General features: G+C 35.0%; 1 protein-coding gene across 5 annotated transcripts in view; it reads right to left on the bottom strand.

The window, feature by feature from the left end:
* The window catches only part of Mipol1 (mirror-image polydactyly 1), a 297,757-nt gene that overhangs the window by 205,583 nt on the left and 66,121 nt on the right, over positions 1-26,053 (bottom strand). For 4 of the 5 annotated variants that reach the window (XM_052738576.1, XM_052738573.1, XM_052738574.1 and 1 more), the window contains exons 2-4: positions 8,534-8,740; positions 6,404-6,539; positions 5,044-5,149 (exon numbers count right to left, since the gene is read on the bottom strand). In XM_052738576.1, the coding sequence (XP_052594536.1) occupies positions 5,044-5,149; positions 6,404-6,539; positions 8,534-8,667 (376 nt within the window). In that variant the 5' untranslated portion in view covers positions 8,668-8,740. The remainder of the gene's footprint in view (positions 1-5,043; positions 5,150-6,403; positions 6,540-8,533; positions 8,741-26,053) is intronic. The other variant, XM_052738577.1, reaches the window with a different exon arrangement.

Here is a 26,053-nt window from a genome sequence, read left to right as displayed (position 1 = left end):
TTTGCTATTTCAGCTATTTTTCCTCTAAAATACACATCAATGATGTTTTCAAATAATATTATACATGTGTGTAATTTAAATAAGTCAAAATGAATAAGAAGTCCTCAATAGGAACAATGAAACAAACATTTCTTAAACTTATGGGGTGGTTTCTCTAAAGCTAAGTAACCTCATGACTATACATTTCTCCTTTATTTTATTTTCTTGTGGAGGTCATGTTTTTTCCCCTGAGGTGAGTATTTATATAACTCAGGCTAATTTTGAACTGGGATCCTCCCAAATGCTATGATTACGAGTCTGTACCACCAAACCTAGTTTCTTTCTTTCTTTTTTTTCTTTTCAGTTTTCTTTTTATTTATTATTTGTGTCTTTCACATCATGGCTCTCAGTCACACCCACCCACCCACACCACTAATAAAATAAAATTTAAGGGAAAAAAAGGAAGGCAGGAAAAATGTCATCATGGAAGCAGTAGTGTGATATAGTGAGTTCCGTAATAAACCCTTTTATCCATACATTTTTATATGCAGGCACTCATCCCAAAGAATCATTGGTCTGGTTTGAGGCTCCTGGTCCCTGCTATACCATCGATGCTAGACCCTCACTGGGACCCTTCCTGGACATCCTGTTGCTTCCCAGTGTTGTGGAGACCCTGCAGCTCTGGGTCCACAGGACCGACCAACCCCCTCCATGCTCCAGCAGATCACAGATACAGTCGATGTTGGCGTGGGCCAATACCAGAATCCTGGTTCTGGGCCTGGGTAGTTGCAGGGCTGGTCAGCCTGCCAGCTCTCGCCTGTCTCCACCAGCAGGGCGAGCTCTCCAGCATTGCCCTGGCTAGTTCACCCCTTGCAGTGAAGCAAGGGGCGGGGCCAGTTCTCCTGCTTTCATGCCCTAAAGGTCGGCTCTCCTACATCTACACCTTCAGGGCCAGCTCTACTGTGTTGACCAGGCGAGGTGTAGAGGCCACTCTCCTGAGTACTACATCTGATGAGGGGCAGTGACAGCTCTCCAGCTCTTAGGACCTCATGTACTGCCTTCCACCTGCCTGGGGCATTGATGGGAGCGGGGGGTGTGGGGTGAGGACATCTCTCACCCACCCACACAGCTGCAGGACAGATGAGCACTGGAGTAAGAAGTGACTCTCCCATACCTACAACTTCAGGGCTGCCTCACTCACACCTCTGTAGACAGAACTGGCTCTATTGTGCTGCCCAGGCAAGGCACGGTTTGTGCTCCTGAGTGTTGCAGCTGGTGGTGGGGGCCAAACCCAATTTCTTACAGATATTAACAAACTTTCTGAGGTTTTAAAAGTTTAAGTCTTAAAATCAGGGGAAATGAAAAGCTATGGTAGTCAAATTAAATAATAAATAATATTTAAAATAAATACAAATAAACTCTTTGTAAAACAGACTAGGTATAAAGAAACACAGAGCCACTACCTGTTATTAGATTGGGCAGCAAGTACTTATGCCTCTACTCATCTGTTATAAGCATTTTAATGTTGTCCACTTGATGAACAGCTCCAGAAAACAATGTGATGACATTTATTGAGACCTTCTATGAGTTAAACACTTCATAAGCATTAGCCTAAAAATAAAAGCCACCTACACCAGGTTTTAACCAGTGCTGAGTTAGACTATCATTACACATAGGAGAAAACATTGGGGAAAAGTATGAAAACAAAGTCTGAACACTTAACTACAACCAATATGCATATGAAGTACTGAGATTGAAAAGTGTTTGCAAGCCAAAAAGAAATGCTTAACGGTTCAAATCTTTATCTTTTTTTCTGACATACAGTCAGTATCTAGTTCATAATGAAGACTCAAGATACAGTTCCTGGATTTGTAATGAAGCTTGCATTGTTAGTTAGGCTCTAGGAAAGTATCAATGACTATGAGGGAAATGACACTCCTGAAAGGTAGGCTTAACTGAGCTTCAAATGCTCATAAGAACACATAGAGTGATAATATCCACGTTTTGTAAGAAATGAACAGCAAAACAAAGAAAGCTAAATAACAACATACATGAAAGTTTGCCATAGTAACACAAACCCAAACTTTTTCTACTTCATTTCTCTTACTTTGGATTCACAATTTAGTAAAACGCTATGGAATATATACACGTCATTAGCAATTTTTCTTAAATCTAATCCCTTGTCTCCAAATTTTCTACCATAATTTTCAGTGTACTTCCCTTAAAGTATAGTCACAGTAAATCATTAACGGAGGTGTGGGGAGGTAAAGGCCAGAAGCTCTGTCAAGTGTTTTCCATTATTGCTCTAGGTCCGAAGTTTTTAAAGACAGGGTCACTCTCTGGACCTGAAGCTTAGTGGATGCCAAGACTGTCCGACCAGCGAGTTCCAGGGACCTTCCTCTCTTCACCTCCCTGGCACTAGAACTCCAGGCACATGACCCACATCTGACTTTTTACTAGGGTCCTGGGAAATCTCAGCTCAGCTTCGGCAAAAGACCAACAAATTTGTCTTTCATTCAATACATGTGCATAAATATTGCTTCTTTTAACACAATAATATTATAAATGCAATTTTCTTACTACTTTTTCTTAATTTTGAGATACAAAAGATTTTTACATATCAAATATTACTCAGAAAAAATCATAATTATTGTGTCACATCTCACAACATGAATGTGTATCAAAATTTATTTAACAATTCCATCATTAGATTTGTTAATATTCTTATAATCAGAACTAACACAAAAAACATTCTTACAAATTTTTGTATTTTATATACTCAAAGAAAATATCTAGTAGGAGGATAATTTGCCACATATTAACAAATTTTAAACCTACAAATATTTTTGCATCATATTTCTATTTCCAGCATTTAGTTTGGTGTTCATCTAGTATTTACTTTTTTTGTGGAAGCTGTTTTATAAACATTAATAGTTTGCTTACAAACATTATAATAGATACATGTATATTCATCTTATACTTTACAAATAGACATTTTGAATAAAAATGTGAAGTACAGTAATAAAAACAAACATCTAGACTTCCATGGATTATTGGTTCTTCTGTGTTACAAGATACGAAGCATCACTAACATGCAATCAGAGTCCTGCACTGCTTCTCTTTCTATTACTCTGCTGATGTAATTGCTTTTACTTCCTAGTGTTTTGCTTTGGAATGCACTTCATACATAAGAGGTGGAATATGAGCTTATTAAAACTTCGTATCTATTTAGAAATGATGAAAATTTCAAGAATGAACCAGGGATAGAAATTTTTAGAGTTTCAAATCAGTGAAAGGTTTTCCCTGTTTTTTTTTTTTTGGTTTTTCGAGACAGGGTTTCTCTGTGTAGCTTTGCGCCTTTCCTGGATCTCGCTCTGTAGAACAGGCTGGCCTCGAACTCACAGAGATCCGCCTGCCTCTGCCTCCCGAGTGCTGGGATTAAAGGCGTGCGCCACCACCGCCCGGCCCCTGTTTCTTTTTTAATCTCGAGTCCAGTGCTATGTTTCAGGGAAACTATATAACCCAGCTATTTTCATCAGTTAGGTGGAAATAAGACATTTAAAACACCTTGTATATAGTAAAACAATATTCTGTTATGAATGGGAAATACATGACTAATAAGAACAATTAAACTCCTTCCACTTTTGTATATATTACTCTAAGTGTCAATCAAGAATTCTTAAATACATAACTACATAAATATTTGAACTACATACTGAACTGTATTATTCAAAATTAAATGGTAAATATTATTGCTTAATAAGTCTCTTCAAGAGATAGGCTACTTAGTTACATTAAATCATTACTATGTCAGAATAGCCCCCACAAATATTCAACTATTTCTGTAGTACATACACAAAGTTAATTATGCATATATTTCAAAATAAATCTTACAGTACTTTCCTAGCAATATATAATTTTTATAAAAATTCAGGAAACTTCCCAATTGTTCTAAACTTCTACTTGTATTATTCATTTTAATGTTTTATTAATTTTCTTTAAAATATATTGTTATATTTCCCTATCAAAAAGAAACAAAAAGTTTATGGTCATTTGTCATTAATAGAAAAGTTGCCATCCAGAATTCAATTAGATCATTTATTTGTGTTCATCTTAATTACATTATCACAGGAGTATTTATTTAGAATTACCAACCATATAATATTTTGAAAATAAACTGTATTAATCATCTCTCTAACCTAAAATCCCCTAATTCTTTTATATATGTAACCAAGTTAAGTTGTTTGTAAAACATAATTATAACTTGAAATTAATCATTAAATAATTTCATGAAGTATAAAATTGTTGAACAAGTAATCTCTAAAATATGTATAAATGCTTATCTATCATTTTAAAAAATTTTCACTTTTCTTAACACAGGAAAATAGTGCTAGAAAAAAAAAGCTACAATGATACCCAGCTGGAGACCACAGACTTCAGAGTCCAATGAGCGTATCTCTGACGTATAAATATGTTTGAAAATTTTCTCCATTCAAAGACATGTGTATTAGTAAGATAGTCCAAAATGTAAGGCAGTCATGTACAACATTAAAATGTGGCAACCTTTCACTTTAATCTCAGGGAAAACATTATCTGTCATCATCTACATCATCAGATGTTAACTTATTAACTGCATAAAACGTTTTTTTTTTATTCGAATGTCGGTCACCATTGGTAATGAATATAGAGCTATCTTAATACAAAGGAGAAGTATTTCCTCTCCAAGAGCTAAAACAATAAGTGGTATTTGAACTGCTGGTTGAAAGGTAGAGGCACTGGTAGTCATTATTTCCCCTTGTTTGTTCAGGCCCTTCCAACAAAACAAACAACCTTTTTGTGATTGGATTGACATGGTGTTAACAATGCATTTAATGCCCAAATCAGTGTGAATACAGGTAAAGCCCTCACTAATACCAGTACCAGGATGTTAAAGCCACCTATTTTCTAAGCAGCCAAAAGGGAAAAAAAGCTTCTCCTCCTTTGGCAAACAAGGCAATGAGCTAGTATCCACCAGCTCACATCCTACAATCACCTTCCAGCTTAACATGAACACTCATCTCCTACCTGCTGTCCTTTCAGCGATTTCAGCCTCTGCTGCTTTCTCGTGGAGTTCCAACTTAAGCTTTAATTTTCTCTTTTCCTTATCTTCTTTAGTCAATTTTTCTTGAAGCTAAAACAATTAGAAAAAAATTATTCTTATCTGATAAATGCCTTCCATACATAATTAAATCCAAAGTAAGATTTTGTTGTTCTTAAATCTTTATATAATATTAGATTTAACTGCTTAAACACACTGAATCTCAGTGGAAAAAGTTCAGGTTGCAATATATTCTCTAAGTAGTGACTATCAGAAATGATATAAAAATGAAAAAATTATAAGCCACATGTATTTGTATATGTGCACAGAGACATAAAACAGGAACAACAGTATTTACTAAAAATACCTACTACAGAAGCTGTTTCATTCATTTCTGTGTCTTAAAGCAAAGAATTCTAAAGGGCTCTACTGATCCTAAAAATGAAAAATGGGCTGCAGGTTTATGCTTCTTTTAGTAATTCCAAAATTTTGAAAAAAAATCAATTAAGATAATAATCTTAATATCATATACAAATCTGACTGTGAATATTGCCTCATATTTCATTTAAATTGACAGTGTTACCTGATTCAAATTGGTACATAATAAGCACTATATCAAAGTATGGCAAGTATCTCATGCTCACACAGAATGCTTCTTTTCATTTTCTCTTTCCATTCTACCCTGGACTTCTGTCATCTGTGTTGTTTTCCCTCAGAAACAACATTCATGCTTCAGTCTGATTAGGTCAGACAATGAAAATATTAAAATCAGAAAATTATATAGAATTTTTAAAAGAACCCATAGAAAACGAGCAATATTTAATAAATTACATGCAGACCAGAGGAATGTTGGGGAGGACAAGAGGAAACAAAACGTGACACGTACATTGAGCTGGATGCATGTAATAATATAACAGGATACAAGGCATATATCATCATTAGCAACTTTGACGTTTGGTTACATATATTACCGAAGTGAAAGAATGCACAGATACTAAAAAATGAAGAAAAGTTAACAAAGTAGCATGAAAATAGCGGATAATATAACCCACATTTCATAACGTTAAAGCCAGGTTTTATTATAGTGAAATTTGAATATTTGCTTTATAGCAACATAAATTACCAGAGCTGTATGGAAAATGAATGATATTATAGAAAGCAAAAGAGCTTATTTTCATAGCCAATCACTTAACTGAACCACATACCTGGATGGCAAGACAACACAGGCCTACTGGTGAGGCATTAAAACAGAAAATAAAACTGAGTAATAATGGACAACAGAGAAAAACAAAAGAGTCAACAGCTAAGACACTGTTTACAGTAATTAGACTTTTTATATTTCTATACCTTTTTATTGCTTGTTCTGAGAATTTCCAGTTCTCTTTGGAGATATGCTACTGACGTCTCTTTATTTAAGTCTGAGATAACTTGATGAGAAGTCACAGATTCATAATTCATATCATTCTTTCCACATTCCAGTATACTATAATAAAGAGAATTATTAAATAATTTATATACAGGATTTCACAAATGACATAAATTTCTTATTCACAATAAATATGTAAAAATATTTCAGTTTAAACTTTTTATGTAGGTAAAGTATGATTGCTATAAAACAATAAATATATCAACTTCCAGATATACCAATTTATCAGTGGGGAAAATAAAGTTTGTGGAAAGCACATAGTGATCCCAAAGAGACTCTGGTTAAGTATACTTGACAAAAGTGTACAGGTTTTCATTTGTAGTTCTGGTTAGGATCAACTTATATTTTTTGCTTTCCTGAAAATGGATACAATCATTTTCCCAATTTTATTAAAACAGTATCATATTCATATTTTAATTATTAAATGGAAGACATTAAAATTAATATCTATGCCGCAAAGACTTACTGGTAAACATATTCCATAAGACAGTGATGTCAACCTGTAAGCAGGCAGTATAAAGAAGAGACGAGAACAAGACAGATTGTTTTCTGGTGTTATGGTGTTAAATATGTCAACACCGGTGGGTATAATGTTACTTATGCCAGTCTTTGACCCTGAGTCCTGGGATGCTCAGTGATTACAGGGCTATTACCATGCTCTCATATTGAATTATACTATAGATCTCTCAGCAGGAACGTAAGCTCTACCATTTATCTTTCTTACATGATTATAACAATGTTTATTCATGCTTCCATCATCCTTGCCTCTATACCTTAAAATATACCCCAAATTGTATTTAAGTAAGAATCTGCCACTAAGGGAGAATGTAGCCAGAAGTTTTCCTGTGTCCCGTCTGGTCCACAGCCACTCAGACCCAAGTAAACACATATATTAATTAAAACTGCTCAGCCAGTAGCTCAGGCTTATTATTGACTAACTCTTACACTTAAACTCAACCCATTTCTGTTAATCTATATGTCGCCACGTGTTATGTGGCTTTACCTGTGTGTCATTACATGTTGCTCCCTGGATGGCGGGCTGGTGTCTCCTGACTCAGTCTTCCTCTTCCCAGAATTCTCCTTGCCTGTTTATCCTGCCTATACTTCCTGCCTGGCTACTGGCCAATCAGTGTTTCATTAAACCAGTGTACAAAAGCATTATTCCACAGCAGAAGACCTCGAATACAGTTACTGATTTTACTGTGTATTGGTATCAATGAATATATCTTGCTAAGTAATTTTGAACAGAAAAACAACTCCACAAAAACCTTTTAAAAAACAGTGCTCTAGAAAATATGAAAAGAGAATTATGCTGTCATTTTCAAGTCTAATGTTACCTTTGCTGCATATGATTATCAAAGTAGCATAATACCATTGATAATAAACACAGGTTTCTCCACACTGGATGACTTAATGCTACAGAATGTAAATTAATAAGAAAGACTAAAGGTAGATAGAGTACAGGGTCGCCCTAAAAGTATTCACATCTAGCCGGGCGGTGGTGGCGCACGCCTTTAATCCCAGCACTCGGGAGGCAGAGCCAGGTGGATCTCTGTGAGTTCGAGGCCAGCCTGGGCTACCAAGTGAGTTCCAGGAAAGGCGCAAAGGTACACAGAGAAACCCTGTCTCGAAAAACCAAAAAAAAAAAAAAAAAGTATTCACATCATCCCAAACAAAGAACAGAGAGCTATGTAAAAAAAAAAAAAAAAAAATCTTTGAGCAGGTTTAAGCTTTGGTAAATAGTATCTCATATCCATTTCACAAGTATCCTTATACCCATAATGAAGAGTCACAGAAAATAACACTGAGGAGGAATCAAACTTCACTGCTTTCTTTAAACTCATCTTGTGTTGTCGCTCTCAGCTATCTAGACACATTATATCAACATTATGGAAGTAATAGAAAGCCCTTGCAGGGTCCCGAAATTGTTTTTAAGTCACTGACACATTAAATTTATCTGACACCAAAATGAAAAAGAGGGACAATGTGTTAAAGAAGAAATGTTGTTCCGATTCTTACCTTTTAGGTTAAACACTGAAACCAACACTCACCTGCACTTTGTAGATGGCCCTTCAAATGGATATGGACCAATGGCCTGTAAATTGCTGGAGATTCTCTCTGGTAGTTCCAGGTCCTCAGATGTTACTTCATTGCCTAATTCATGCATGGTTTGCTCAGAATTCATAGTCAGCTGCTCTACTGATGCACTCTCAATTCCCACTGAAGCCTCTTGTGCAAGACAAAAAGTTGTATCTGCACTAAAACAAAAATATATGATACATGAAAGGACAGAACCACATAGGAAAATTGTTGAATCAAATGAACATTCTTAGGAAAACACCTCACAGCTTTTAACACAGTTACTAGTCGTCCTCTACTGTAGTCGATTACGGATGTGCAGGCCAGCATTTGCCATCCGTATTTTTACTTCCCTCAACAGAAGCTACTTAAAGTAATGCCTTACAAATGAGGCTACACACTGTGACCTTGGCAGAGCAAGCCATACCTGTGCTAAGTGAATCAAAGCCTCTGGGAGAAGGATCAGCTCCTATTTTTTTTACATTCCCTAAATGATTACAGTTGCTGCAAGGACCATTGGTTTAAACACACTATTCTCAAAATAGCAAGGAATAAGGATATGGCTATAATGAATCAATACTGTACAACAGAACTATGGTTCGGACTGCCTGGGGGAAAATTACAGCCTTCATAAGTGTATAATGCTGTACAAGTTATTTAACACAATATTTTCTTGACTATAAAATGTAAATAATATATCACTGACTTAACTAAGTACCTGACATACCAATAAATGTGGTTTATTTCAGTAACATCATACTATTAAAATGGATGTAAGAATAATTTTAATATTAATGTCATCAAATACATATGATATATTAGAAAATATACTTTGTATGCTTAATTATATCTCAAAAATTATTTAAGTCCCATGCACTAAGCAATATTTATTTTAAAGAGATAAACTATATTTAATGGCATAGTAAAGTTTTGGAGGAAATAATATATACAAAATCAACTCTGTTATTCCTAAGATTGAAAGGCACAACTGTTGATTGTAACATATACTTCATTAACTCCAGCAGAAATAATTCTTCAGCCTCAAAAAGTAGTCTTAGAGATGTACAAGGAAATCTGCCAACATAAAATCCTCTAGAGGCACAAAAGTAATATTAAAATACAAAGAAAATATTATACAAAAAAAGAAAGCAACTCTCATAAAACATCATTTGATTTTTTGGTTGTATTAACTGTAGATAATAAAAACTTCAAGTCCAGATACTATTCATACTGGTAAATGGAAGCTACATCACAAATCACTTGCTCTTGGTAAGTTATTTTGATTTATCTTTGTTGAAGAAATGAATTAGAAGAGAGAAATGCTGTATCATAACTGCATGCTATGAAATAACCATGACAATTCAACATAATATTATTCTGAAATCTTATATTTAAAGATTAGTGGTTGATTTTTGAGATCTGAAAACTCTTTCATGGTTTGCTTTACATGCTCATTGACCATTCTGTTTTCCTAGAATACCTGGCATAAGAATGGAATCCTCAAACTCTCAATAAGAGAATTTTAGGGGCACTAAGGAGACATTCTATTAGTAGTAGATTGTGCATTATAACATGAATCACCAACCAGTATTTTACTGTGCCAATCCTCCATTCCAAACTTCTAGAGGAGATAGAGAAGCTTACAAATAAAAGGGCATTTGGTTTCCTCCTAGATTTTAGTAGTTCTGATATTTAGAGAAATTGTAGGGGGTGCCTGGACTGGTCTACTCTGGGAACCAGTCTAGCTAATAACCTTGCTGTCATCATAGAGCCTTTGTCCAGTGACTGATGGAGGCAGATGCAGAGATCCATGGCCAGGCACCAGGCTGAGCTCCGTGAATCCAATTGATGAGAGAGAGAAGGGATTCTGCAGGCAGGGGAGATGGAGATCTTGAATGGAAGATGTGCAGAGATGACCGGCCACACTAGTGGAAGCCCATGAACTGTGGACTGGTGGCTGGGGAGCCCCCATGGGACTGGACTAGGCCCTCTGGACATGGAAGATAGTTGTTTGGCTCGAACTGTTTGGGTGTCACCCAGGCAGGGGAATCGGGATCTGTTCCTTGGAATCTGGTGCCTGTGGTATGATACCTTGTGCAGCCTTGGTGCAGTGGGAAGGGGCTTGGACATGCCTAACCTCAGTGTTCTGGTCTCTGCTGACTCCCCATGGGAGACCTTGATTTGGGGGATGTGGGGATGTGGGGTGGCTTGGGAGAGAGTGCTGGGGCATGGGAGGATGGAGGAGGGGGAATCTGTGAGTGGTATGTGACGTGAGTAGAAATTTTCTTAATAAAGAAAAATAAAAAAAATAAATGCATACACTTCTGACATATTCTTTGTAATTATTTTAACATTTTTTTTATTTAATTTTATGTAAGTGTTTTGCCTGTATGGATGTATGTGCATCACTGTGTGCACAGTGCCCATGAATATCAGAAGAGGGTGTCAGATCCCACTGAAACAGAAGGTGCAGTTGTGAGCCACGATATGGGTGCTGGGAATCGAACCCTGGTACTCTGGAAGAGCAGCCATCCAGCCCCCAGTTCTGAGACTTCTTTATTTTAATTTTAAAATGTTTTAAAATGTTAATAGTTTAGAGGCTATGGCAGAAGGTTTGCTAGAGAGTTAATTTCAGACCAGCCTGGGCTCCAGAGTAAGACCCTGTACTAACATTATCCCCCTCCCTCCAAAAAACACCCTCAAAAGTTAATGTTTGAAACATTTAATATATATATAAGGAACCCATACTGCATGGGTTAGCTCTATTTCTAATTTTGTTCAGTCATAAAACCTTTTAGATTCCTAATTTGAACTGTTCATCTGACATTTAGAGTCTGCTCTGCAAATCAAACTATCTATACTCTTTTATTGAGAATTTAATTTTACTTCAGAGTAAACAAGGCTGATTTATAAATCTTCCCACCTGCCTGCCTGCATTTTATTTTTTTAAAAAAAATCAGTTTGGCAAACACTATTTCATCAAATTAATGCTAAAAACTGGAAAAGCTTTCAAATGTTCTTCTTTACTACATTATTCTATATAAGTATTCAACCATTCCATGGAAAATTTGATTTTTTTAAAATTTTACTCCTTGTTCGATATTTTGACCCTCATTTGTGGAAACCACATCGTGCAATGTACCCTATGGCTGTGCTCTGGGGAAACAAACAGAAGAGAAGAACAGACACTCTGTGAAGGACTCTAGTACAATTATGATGAGAAAACGATGTAATGATTTGAATATCTGAATGTAACAAGGACCAGGCCTGGGCTATACAACTGATTATATGGAAGATCTATGCACACTCAAGCCTTATTCTCTAGGAAGACTTTACAAAGGCACTTGCTCCAAAAATGAAAAAGTAAGATTGCGCAAATGTTGTTGTTTGGTTTTGCTCTTTGGGGGGCCCGTGCCACTCTGATGCACACAGAGTCTTATTATTACTAATGAATGCCTGGCCTTAGCTTGGCTTAGTTCCTTAACTTTAAATTACCCCATCTACCTTTTTCCTCTAAGCTTTTCCCGTTCTCGTACTTCTGTAAATCTTACTCTTCCTCCGTGGCTTGCTGTGTAGCTGAGGGGCTGGCCCCTGGAGTCCTCCTCTTTCTCTGGCTACTTCTTCCTCGTCTCCATTTTCTTTTTCTTTCCTCAGATTTCTCCTTCTCTGCCTGCCCGCCCCACCTATCCCTTCTCCTGCCTTGCTATTTTGACCAGCTCTTTATTAGACCACCAGGTGTTTTACACATGCACAGTAACACAGTTTCACAGAGTTAAACAAATGCAACATAAGCAAAAGTAACACACATTAAAATAATATTCCACCACAGGCACCAGGCTCCTAAGCTACATAAATGCTTACTTGATAAAAAAAAAAAAAAAAAAGAAAGAAATTGTTGAAACATCAAATTATTCCCAGGCTTTTAAAAACTCAACCACCGATTAAAAAAAATGCTTGTGATGGTGAATATGATCAAAATATATCATACATATATATGAAATATTCAAAGCATAAATAAAATTATTATATTAAAGAAAAAAATAATATTGCACAACAAGCAAATAAACGAACTGACAAATGTTAGTTTGGTGATCAAAAAGTTGACAGACGATAAGAATAAAAACATCTTAAGAAAATTACTCTTCAGGCATCTTTGTGGAAGAAGGGGCAAAAGTATTTTAAGAGCCAGAGGAACAGGGAGTTCACTGTGAAACTACAGCTCCTAGAAATGTCAGAAGCCGCACCAATCAAGTCTCCCATCACCCCCAATAAGACTGCCTAATAATGAGCTGAACAAAGATAACAATAGGCCAGCAAAAGCGGATGGGGCAACCTATGAGGCCTCCATCCTACACAAAGAACTACAGGCAACTAACGAATACAGAGAACAGGAGAAACAGTCTTCCCTGGTGATGATCATAACAATCAGTTAACCAAAACCAAATGGTCCGCACTGTAAACTTATACATACATGTAATGTTATACACATTGAGTAGTTTGCATTTATGTATTTAGGAATACACATACATACATACATACATACACACACACATATATATGTTATATATATATCACATATATAACAACAAGAGTACAAGGGGGTACATAGAAGGGTTTGGAGGAAGGGAAAAGGGAAATGATGTGACTATATTATATTTTTTTCTATACATTCATATATCTATTTCTATATCTATCTATGTAGATATATCTACAGACAGGTATCTACATAGACAGATAGATTTCTCTATGTAGCATGTGGTTCTGCTTCTTCCTCAGGATCATCAGCTGAAGGTCCACAAGGAGGGAACTAGCTGAAGTGAGAACAGGCTTCAGGCAGCAAAATAGCCCTCGGGAGATGACTTCAGTGAATTAAGTCAACTTCATTCCACAGTATAGGAAATATATAGGATTGGGAAGCCTGGGGACAAACCCTAATTTGCATTAAGTGGCACCTCTCCTATCATAAGAGTGGGTTCGTGGCAGCAGGGTCCTACAGCAAAGCTCCTAGTACAAGTCTTGGTTACCATTATGTGCAACAGGGGGAAACTTCTAGCAGGAAACTGTGCCAAGGGTCACACTACAGATAAATCAGGCATCCAGGCTTTCAGATAAGGTCAGTCCTCTGGGCCTAGAGACATTCTCCCGAAAAGGGCAGTCCTGGTGTTGCCAAGCTTTGGAGAGGGCTGCCAGGCCATGTAGACAGCAACCTCTGACCATCAAGACCTCCCAACCAGAGAGAGAGAGGAGGGAGGGAAGGAAGGAGGGAGGGAGGGAGGGAGGGAGGGAGGGAGGGAGGGAGGGAGGGAGGGAGAAATGTAGGCAAAGTTAACAGGACTATTTTCTGTGTTTGTTAACTCTCTCTCTCTCTCTCCCTCTCCCTCTCCCTCTCCCTACTACGGATCTAACTATATGCCCATACATGTTTTTTTTTTTTTTTTTTTTCCTGAAACATTTGAGAGTACACTGCAATATGTACTTTGGCTTTTGGGTACAATTAAGGTACTAATTTAACACATTGCATTTTGCCAAATTTTACTTACCTTATCCAAATCCTACAATAAGTACAATTTCTGACTTAGTGCCCTCTCCAACTATGAGAACAGACTAGCACACAGTAAGTCTAAACTCGGTCATTATTTCCCCAGACTCTCCATCCCAGGAGAACGGGTTGTAAGATGACAGTGGGATGAAGCTACTAAAAGCTTAAGCTGAACTTGTACTACCAGTCAATTCTAAGAGAATTGTGTAGAAACATGAACACAAAGCCAATAAAGTGATTCAAAAGGGAAGCTGTAGGGTGGTTCTGAACAGAAGCCAGTCATTTCGAAAGAAAATATTCAACAAAAGACAGATGTCCACTCTAAACCAAGTCTTATCTCTGAGCAGACAAAATTTGAAAATGAAACCCTTCTATCAAAATTCTTTCTCTCCCTCTGTCCCATGTTTAAAATAGGAGCTCTCTTTAGTAATCCATATTAGTGTTTAATCAATGCCATTGTTAACTGTTCTGCCATTATGGCTAACTGATCTCATATTATTTAAATTCATCTCTCCATATGGGATTAGATAATAATCTCTTTTCCTAATGCATGTCTATGAAGTCTTGGTTTCTTTATTCAACTTTAAGCAACAGGAAAATCCTTATAACTATTATCATGTCTTCATTTGCTCTTCTGTGACCATAGTTTTACATGGACATAGATAACTACCATTTCAAATGTATCTTTGAAATTTTGTTATTACTAGCTAATGTTATCACTGTTGTGCTAACTTCTCCTGCAACTACTTGAAATATTCTGGATAGCTACTGCAAGGTGTTCCTCTGAAATACCATGCACTGCTATTGCCAAAGGAAGTTATGCATCTGGACAACACGAGTGGAATTGATGCTGACCTTTTGAAATCAATACCTATTGGAAGGCTAGTTACAATACAAGCGTTGAAGACCTCATCTCTCTCTAGTGGACTTAGGTACCACTTCAACGGATGATTTTCATGATTGAAAGAATTCTTATTTTACTTATGGACATATTAGTACAGAGAAAAGGCTCAGTGCCAATGTGTTTAAACACTCGATTCTTCACTCTAGAAAACAAACCAAATTATGATACCATTTCCTTATCTAGAAGAGGAAGCTCTGAGACCCTTTTTGAGTTCATTTTTCCACTTACACAGAAATGTATATCTGATGTTACCCAAGAAATGAGAACTCACAGCCCAACTAAGAATTGTATCATGACTATCACATAGAAGTGATGAAGTGGCTAGAATCAAATAGGAATTCAGAGAAGCTGGGAAAGTCTGTTCTGTCTGGCTTTGTAAATAGTTTGTGACAACTGGTATCTGTGTAAATGGATTTGATGGTCCCCTGGGGGGTCAATATTGTTTACAGAGCTGTTTCCTCAGAGTGGTTGAACTAGAACCATCCCCAGGGATCCTACCAGGTTACTAAGAATAGCAATGACCTAGACACCTGAGAGCTCCAGAACAGAAAAAGGCAAGCAGATAAAAGGAATGTTGGCAAATACATTAGAATAAATGAACCACTGTCTCATTTTTAAATTTCCCCTCTTGTTTTTGAGATTCTAATCACATCATTTCTCCCTTCCCATTCCTCCCTCCAAACCCTCTCATATACTCCTCCTTGCTCTCTTTCAAATTCATGGTCTCTTTTTTCATTAATTGTTATTGCAGGTATATGTATATACATAGACACTCCTAAACAGAACCCACTCACTCTATCTAAAGTACAGCTTAGGAGACTTCGTACCTAAGATTAACTGCAACAGGCATGTGGTGCTTACTCTGCTTCTGACACTGGCCAGCCCCTTATTAACACTTCTTCAAATTCTCTTTTGAGAGGAAATGAGGAGGTAGAAATAATTACATTTAGCAACTGATTCTATAAATATAAAAATAAACCCTGTTGTTTATTGCCTTTCATTCCTATACTATCTCCAGTTTTTTGCTATTAGATTATAAACTAGATGTAATGAAAGACTGACCACAGGGTTCCACATTTTAAACAGTTTTTAAAAATGAGCATTAGTTTCAAAATACCAGAAGAATAGTATCAACTTGGGATTTCTAATGACATCTGCCACTTTTAAGTAATTTAAAAGTATGCGTGTATGTGTATGCATATGTCTGCCTATCTGTACAAATATTACTTATTTCAGTTAGTATGTATTTCCAACTCTCTGTCTCCTTTTCTTCAGGAGTGGAGGAATAGTATCCCACATAGATGCTTACAATGTGTTCCCCTGATACACACAAGAGAAAAAGAGAAAAGCACATCAGAAATACCACAGCAATCCACTTAGTATGAGGTGTTCAATACAATAGCTTACATATTTAGTAGTATAACTAGCACCCACTGATGGATTGTGACTTTCCAAGCAGAAATTTAATTGGGGCAATGACTCTGAAAACAGATTGCACATTTTGAATTCTAACACCATGCATGGCCTACTGTATGATCTGTAACAAATACTGTTGTTTATTAGCTTATTTGTCATCATTGTATAAGCTAGGCTAGGGGCTGGGAAGTCAATAAAGTTCTTGTTGTGAAAGCATGAGAACCTGTGTTCAAATCCCTGGAACCCATGTAAAAGCTGGGCATGATACATGATTGTATCCCCAGTACCAGCCAGGTAGAGACAGGAGGATCCTGAGTGATCAGCCAGCCAGGCCAAAACAATAAGCTTTAGGTTTGATGAGAGTCCCTGTTTTAAAAAATAAGATAGAGATCAAGAGAAAAACATACCACCATCAATCTCTAGCATCCACATGCACACTTACAAGTGAGCACATCCACATACATGTACACACACACACACACACACACACACACACACACACACACACACAAATATGAATGAATGAACAAATGAAGTATGCCCCGGTTGACCTTGAATTCATGATCTTACTGCCTGGCTTTCCTAGTGCGAGGATTACAGGTATGCAGCACCATACCTGGCTATTAGCAATTATTTAACCTTGATTAATTTCCCTACCAGTAAAGTACAAAATAATATCCCCTTCAAAGGGGATTATTTAAGATTAGTAAATTATTTAAGTTATAAAAGTTTCTTGTAAAAGTATTATCATAGAACACATACTCATAAATGTTAGTTATTACCTTTAAATCTGCTGTTAACAGATGCCTTCTGGCCGGGTGGTGGTGGTGCACGCCTGTAATCCCAGCACTTGGGAGGCAGAGCCAGGCGGATCTCTGTGAGTTTGAGGCCAGCCTGGTCTCCAAAGTGAGTTCCAGGAAAGGCGCAAAGCTACACAGAGAAACCCTGTCTCGAAAAAAAAAAAAAAAAAAAAAAACCAGTTGCCTTCTGTATTTTTATTAACAAATCTTCCCTTGTCTTTCTGTGAAATGAGTGTCACATTCTTGATGTCAAATTCATACTTTAAATTCAAATTTTATATTAAATTTTTCTTAAATATTAAGAGTGAAAGCAAAAATGAGATTTTTGTTCTAATATTATCCAACTTTTATATTAAAAATGTCCCAGCTTGTTTTTATGTAGTTATATAGCTTATGTAGTTATATAGCTAAAATCAGTAGGGTTATTCTAATAAAAGACATTATTACATATATATTTATTCTCTCCAAAAAATGTTACCAACTATGTGAAAAAATCAGATATATTAATACATATAATACTCCCTTAATAGAATACATATAAGAAAAATAATTAGGAAATAAAATATCTAATTCAATAAGATACATACAGAGAGAAACTACTTAAGATTAATTTTTAAATGATATGCAATAAATAGTTCAGCACTTCTTTCAGATAAAATTTAAAAAGCAATACATTTTTAAAATTTAGAAACACACTCATAAACAAAGTCCCTGAAAGAAACAGCAATTCTATATGAAGGACATTTTTTATATATTTCTGTAAATTCAATGTAGTGACAGAAATATAGTAAATTTAAATAAAATAAACAATTTCAGCATTCACTATATTGTACCATGACATTAATTACAATTAGGATCACTACAAGTAGAATACAGATTCCTATCACTCAGAGACTCACAGGATTTTAGGCAACTCTTAGAACCATATTTAAATTGCAAACTTTGTATGTGGGTACAGTATGCTCACACTGATTTCTTATGTGGGCACCGTATGTTCACAATGACTTTATACATGGGTACTGTATGCTCACACTGATTTCACATGTGGGTACTGTATGCTCACACAGACTTCATACATGGGCACCGTATGCTCACAATGACTTTATACATGGGTACCGTATGCTCACACTCACTTTATTAAGTGGGCACTGTCTGCTAATACTGATTTGGGGTTTCAAAAGCCATAACATAAAAAAATTATTACTTTCAGCAGCTTCTTTGCACTTAACGCCCTTCATGCAAGCTTTCAAAAAACCTTTAGGTTGTTCCCATATTAAAAAAAATGAAATTATACAGTAATCTTTTTGTCTATATTTCAATTTCATCACCAAGTTAATAATAAGCCTGTTGTGGTTAAATACATCATAGAAAAAGAATTACATAGATGTGTTCTCTAATTTTTATGGTCTCATCTGTGTCCATCTCCAAGTATTGAGTATAAACTCTATTATACTCACTTCCTTAAAATACATAGTAAAAAACAGTGATCATATTAGATTTTTATATTACTGAAATGAATCAGTGAAAGAAAATAATGACTTCTAAAACCATCTCAAAGATATATAGACACCAAATAAGCAGTAAAAAAAAATGTGTATGTAAATGTGGTAGCTAACATGCACTGGTAATCATGACACTCAAGATTCTGTAGCAGAATGACTGTAAACTGGAGGCCAGCCTAGACTCCAAGTTCAAGACAAGGGCTATGGATGTAAATCAGTCACAGAACGTTTCCCTAGAAAAACTCTCCAAACATCCCACCCAAGAAAAAAGGGAAAGAGTGGGTATAAATTTGAGGTTAGCCTGGGCTACATAGTGAGGCTCACAGAAAACAAAAAGGAAACCAGAAAAGAGAAAAGAAAGAAGTACTGAATAAAACCTACTAAGCACTGAGATGGTGCCAGATGTTAAACAGAATTTAAAGGTAAATAAAAAACTGTGTCTGTTCTCAGGAGAAGTAGCAAAGATTAAGGGGGACTGACAACAGAGGAATAATTGTAAAGAGATACACGAAAGATTGGTAGCAGAATGAGTAGAGTCTCAGTGACAAGTTCTGTTGAGACCAGGACTATCCAAAGATATTCATAGCATTTAAATGCTCAGTAATCACATAAACAAGAAATAAGAAACAAGTAATAGTAACATACAAACACTGCTTCAATGTGCAATATAAAATCATTTTGAGATATCTTACATTCTATTTATAGTCCATTTACAGCACAACTCCCCTTAGAGTCTAGATATAGCTATATGATTCTGAAAGCTTTTAGAAGGCTTGTAAGTCCCCCACCCCAAACCTACAAAACCGTCAATAGTATTCACTGGGATACTAGAATTAGTATCAGAACAAATGCACCCTTTGAGCTCCTGTGCAGGGATATATCTGGATAAGTAAACACATCAAAAAGAAGTGCTGAGGTTATTTATCTCTGATTATGACAATCCAATGATTTGGATTCAAATCACCCCCTGGCTATTCACAGAAATTACTTTACTGGAATTTTTACTTTACTATATAAAAGTAACTTAAGATGTTAATCCTACACTAGATTTTATAAACTTTTTGTATTATCAAACTGAAATAGTCATGAACACACCAATATTTAGTCTATAGGGAAAAGTTCAAATTTATATGCAAGAACTATTTAAAATATATAAATATTCATAAAATTCTATCCTAAAATTTAAGATTTTCAGTTTTAATGTCTTTTATCTGATGTAGAGAATGAACAGTAAAATAATATAATCAATCCCCGAAAGCATAAAATAATTACATCAGAAATAAAAGCTTTGTAAAACTCATATCACCCTATTTAAAATACTAAAAATATTTTTCAAGCTGAAATAACTATTAAAACTATCCCAAATTTGATTAATGTAAGAGTAAATTTTATTCTTTTATTTTCCTTGTCATGAGCTATATAGAATTTATAATATATTTCAAATATTTTTCAGACTTTCCCAATTTTTCTCAGAATAATTCATAAAATGTAATTAAAACATGAACGAGCTCAGTAAATTTTAAGCTTTTACAACAGCATATAAACTAAGCTTAACAATCATACTTTTTGTCTTAAGTTAAATGCACAGCTATTCTAAATTCAAATTCTGATACCATGTATTAGAGACAAAAACTCTAGTAAGTATAAGGAGAAAAACAGATTTTCTTCCTATGTCTCTTTCATTTTATTCAGGAATATCTTTAGAATAAGAAAATAAAGCAGAAGAAGCACCACTCAGATACCAATCGAGACTTACTGACATAAAATGTTAGTTCTAATGGATGGATGATTGTGTTTGGTCTTTTGAAACTTTGAAGTATAGGTAAGTCTTGATCACACAAATTAATAAATCCTAAAGCTGGAGTTAACAATAACCATTACACCCAAATTCTGCAGCTTAGCCCAGGCAATTTTTCAAAAGGTCAGGTTGTGAACTGGAGAAGATCAGGGAGGTCCACCGCGTAGCTTTGTTGCCAGGCATCTCTCGTCTGGATTGTTGCAGGCGTTTATTAGTATTCGTCAGCAGACTCAACAAAGCAAACAAGAAATTCAAGCACGAATAATAAAATGAAATGCTGCTATATAACCCTTTGTCATTCAGCAAATATGGGACTTTTTAGCTACATTGTTCCTAAACCTGGGCCACTACTTTAATTTTTCTCCACAGTGCTGACTGAATGAGTATGCATGTGTGTTAAATGCGCAGCTCCCCTAACAACTGCAGGACTGCCATTTAATCTGTTGGTAGATGGACCATTTCCTGTGGGAACCCTGGCTATGATTTCCAGATCCACCAAATAAATCTCAGATTAAGATTCCAAATGAAACCTGCCTTTGGCAGATAAAAAATGTCAAGATGGATATAAACAGTAAAATTATAAATTATCTAGGTGTTGCATGACAAACTAATGCTCAATTTTTTTGTTGACATGTACCCAGATATCAAAACTATATGAGACATTCATCAAATGTCACACTTTCATAATACTGGAGGCATCATTAAAACTGTTTGACTAAGGACCTCAAAGTGTTTAAGCAGTAGCTCAAAAGTATATTTGTGCAAAGTAGAAGAATAAATTTACATATCAGCAGCAGCTCATAAGGGATGGGTAAATATTCTGTTTATCTCTCATTGTAATTCAGGTTACTTTAAATACAAGGTTTTAGGAAATCATTATACTCTATATGGTATTATTACATAACTTCCTATGCAAATGATGTATTTTATTCAAATTTGCCATCATTAGTAAGAAAAACAAAACCATAAAAACTAAAACGGTAGAAGGGCTATTTCTTTGATAATGCTGACTCCTACACTAGTACCTGGCTACTTACACAGAAAGAATCCTCAGCCCTGGTTGGAGTTGACATTTTCAACTTTTAAAAGCATTAAATCCTTGAGACCTTGAGATAAAAGAAAAAAAAAGAAGAAAGAAAAGCCTCAGACCCGGAAAAGTAAATTTGTTTTTTGATAATGTGTTCATTTCAAATGACTTGGGGGAGGAGCGGAGACAAAAAAAAAAAAAGTAATAAAAGGCCAATATAGACCATCTTAGGAAGCAAATGGCCTATTAAAATGCACAGTAAGTCCCTGTTGCTCATCTCTTTTAGAATTTCAGTAGATCAAGGACTACTTTAATGACCTTTTGGGGGAGAGGGGTGGGGTCTTTGTTCTTCTTACCTGGGCTAATATAACCCTGTCCTAATCTTAAACTCCACATTAGTTGATTATAAAATATAAACAAATGAAGGTTCCTGGGGGAAAAAAGGGTTCCACTGATATACTTATTTTTCTATCTTTCAACTCTTAAAAACAATTGAGTACAAGTTCTTGATGTTTCAATATTTTGAACACTTTAATCTATTTTAAATATATTTTTAATTATAATTTTTTACTTTTTCATTAATCTGGGAAAAATACAGAATAATTATTCCCAACTCAAAATCTTAATATAAGCATGAAACCTTAAGGATTATGCATTACTTCTATCTTTCTTATAAAAAATTTTTCCACTAATATATGTTGTATTATATAAGAAATTAATTCTAATTACCCTAATCTTCTAGAAACTGACACAAATCTACAACTTTTAAAAATACTTTTAGGGCAAGTGAGAAAATTAATTAAAAAGTAAATACCTATTTTATGCTTATCTTGTTTATTTTGCTACACTAACAATGTTCTAAGCAATGAATACTCCTAGTTATATTAGCCTATTGAGTTTGATGATTTCCGAACACATTAAATTAACAGCTGCAATTAAAAAAAGGCTTAATTTGCACTTTTAAAAATATGAAGTTACAAAACTTATACACAGCTTTCTAGGCAGCAAATATTTTATCAATATGAAATGACTATTCTTCATTTTTAGTCATTAGTATGCTAATTTTCAAATACTCAAAGATTATATTTGAAAACTAGAGCAATCCAAAATCTAAACATGAAAGTTAAAATGATTCTTTAATAATTATTCTTTCTTTCACATCTTATCAGTACAATCCTATGATCTGGCAAAGTGTTATCAATTACATCTAAAGGCTACAGACTAATTTTGGGTACCACTAGATACTGAAGACAAGGTCTCATATTTACTGAGCACATGAGCTACATCCCAGCAATCTTTCAATATGTTTAATTCAATGACTGAAAACAAAAATAATCTATTTAACCAGAGTCAAAAATCTGAGGCCTGCCTTATTTTAATCTTTTTCATATTATCCCAAAGAAGCAAAACAGACTGAAAAATAGTATCTGAAATTTTCTCCAAAAGGATGTCCTACATGATATGAAACCAAGGCACCAAATGTTGGAATATTTGAGTAACTCCTCCAAAAACTCTTTTTCTACTACTAGATATTCATGCAATCTGTGAGTAGATGTACATTATACCACACAGCTTTGCCAGCTAAGGGCAATACAAAAAAATGCCTTCAGCCAAGGAAGTCAGTCCTGCCAGGACCGTTCTATATTCAACCAGGATAACTCAGTAACTTGCCTTAGCATCAGTTTATATAATGTACACTAATTTCTTTGACCAACAAAATGCCAGTGCACATTCAGAATTCTACATTAATGGTTGTAAGAACATGGTGTTGTAAAAACCAGAAATTCTAATTTATTAAAAATTAAAGATCTAAGAATAACATATGAAGATTTGTGTTATAAATAAGGATTCTGAGAATATTCTCAAATGAAATGCAATAGCCAGAAATAAAAAAGGATTTTTTTTAGTGAAGAAGACAGAATATTGTTTAAAAAAAACTGAAGCAAAATCTTTTTACAAGCTCAAGCAATATTTTCATGGTCTACAGTTAAACTTGAGAAAGCATCTATGTTTCAAAATAGAATTCAGAGGGGGGGATATCTGTGTGTTTGGGTTTTGTTTTTAGAGAGATAAAGAATAAGAAGTTAGGTTGGTAAGCAGTGGGGACGAATCTGGGAGGAGTTAAGGGAGGGGAAGGAAGATGATCAAAATATACTGTTTGAAATTCTCAAGAATAATAAAACATTGAAAAAAGAAAAGCATTAAGTTCTCCAAGGAGAAAATTGTAACAATGGAATCGAAATGTGAGGAAGGAGAACCTAAGGGAAAAAATACATCTACCATTTCATCCTCATTCCTGATTATATCATTTCTATAAGCTGAAAGACCAAAAGTGTACTAAGAATTTTATATGAAGAATTATATTCCCATCTGACTTTAATTTTGAGGAAAGAAGGGGCTGTTGAGAGAGGAAGACAGACATTCCTATTCTCTCAACTTTCCCCTTACTGAGAATTTATGGGTAGGTTCATGGGTTATAACCAACATTCCACAGTGGACAGCACGCTTGTAGCAAAAGGTGTTGTGTACATGACGGAGCAGGAGGTGTATGGGAACACTGTAACAGTTTCTCAATTTTGGTGTGCTCTAAAAAAAAAATGAAAGCTATTAAAAACACTGCCAAGAAATATTTTTAAAGAACCTACTATCCCAGCTATGTGATGTATTTATATCAGAAATGATGACTGTGGAAACGGTCCATAACCAGCTAAAAATATGTTACCTTATAAAAATATTTTTGTAGAGAATTCCATTCTTCCACTGAGGTACAAGTAGTAACAGAATCATTCATACTAAACTTTAAAAATAAAGAACCACAGAATTGTATTAATTAAACATACTAAAATACTTTTTTTTCCCCTTAGGAAAAGAGCACACCCTACATCATTGCTCTGAAGGAAGAGTCCACATCTCCTCAGGAACTGCCAATCCTTATTGGCCATCTGCCAGAATCCTACCTCCTCTCTATCTGATATTTTAGATAGTCATGTGTAGAAGCTACTAGCACACTGTTAAGCCAAGTCCCATGGAGCTAAATAGTGAATTTAATCACATTGCAGCTCTGTTCTTTATTCAACCCCTTCAGGGCATGCATAAAATTATAAAATACAATCTTAAACTCATACTTGCAGAAATAGGCATTTAAGCCTGTATGTCAATGGTACTTGTCTGAAGGTTTTTATTACAATCAGAATTTCAATATATATAAAATTGGATTTTACCCTAAGTGAATATTATTGACTCTATATTCTATATACTTCTTTTAAAAATCAAGTTTCTAATGACATCCTGAACATTAAATAAAATATAAAAATTATTAAACTAATAACCATATAAAATAGGTTTTAATATGGCCTAATAGTCTTGAACTTTGAACACATTGATTGTTCACAGCAAGACAGGATATCACAATTTATTTAAATGTTCCATAAAATATTCAGCAATCTTTCATTTTGTTTCTAGCATCTCTAGCCCCTCTTTTAACACTTTAGTTAAAATGATATTTGGACACATATATAACAGAAATGTAAAATACACACCAAATAACTATATTTTATGTTCTGGAAATTGTAGTAGGACTTTTCCATACAGCAAATATGATATTCTTAATAGCAATGAAGAAATGTCTCTTCAATTCCCCATATGAAATGTAAGAATTATAAAACTTGCACGCAAGTCTAGGTGCATGGTAAATAAGACTTACAGCACAGAACTTCTGCTTATCTAGTTCCAAAATTTGTGTTATTTCTATCCTACCATTTTATTAAAACTAATAAAATGCATTAGTTTTTCCAGTGCAATTTACCTTCTTTCAAACACAGGTAACAAGAAAAGACTCGAACAAGAAAAGAAAACAACTAATTATTAGTTAGATTATTTACTTAGAATGCTTACTAGAAAGTCTTTTATTAAACGGAATTTATTTCCTATAACTTAGCACAGAATGGTTAGCTATCTACAGATGTTAAAACTTTCAGTGTAAAGAAGTATCTAATCATAATGTCCAAGAAATATAATTCTTTTCTCTACCAGCTATCTTGCTGGTAGAAAGAGATGTCTTCTCTAATCAACTGCTTTCTTCTCCCTACCTTAACACAACAAACTAGTTCACAAAGTGAGATTCTACTCATAATGATCAATGTCATCTAAATGCATCGCAGAAGGTTTTCTAGCATGCTTCTTTAGTTATCTACTTATAAAATGTTAATAAATCATAGCTGGAATTCCATTACAACAAACAAACTTCAGAAAAGATGAAAAGCACGCATGCACGCGCACGCGCGCGCACACACACACACACACACACACACACACACACACACTCACTCTTCCAAAGAGAAATATGAATTAATCAATAATAAGAGATAGATGGTAGCACAAACTCAAAGTAACAAGCACAAATAAACTATTTGATTCAGTAAGAAGCAAACATAACACTTAAAAGTCATCTTCTGCCTTGTTTTATTTATTAACTTATTTGCTTAAGACAAGGTCTCATGTAGCCCA

The sequence above is a fragment of the Peromyscus californicus genome, unplaced genomic scaffold (genome assembly GCF_007827085.1).
Source record: "Peromyscus californicus insignis strain IS unplaced genomic scaffold, ASM782708v3 Scaffold_15__1_contigs__length_86483966, whole genome shotgun sequence".
NCBI classification, from domain to species: Eukaryota; Metazoa; Chordata; class Mammalia; order Rodentia; family Cricetidae; genus Peromyscus; species Peromyscus californicus.
The sequence above is the reverse complement of the archived record's forward strand: the minus strand, read 5'-3'. Positions and strand labels throughout refer to the sequence as shown.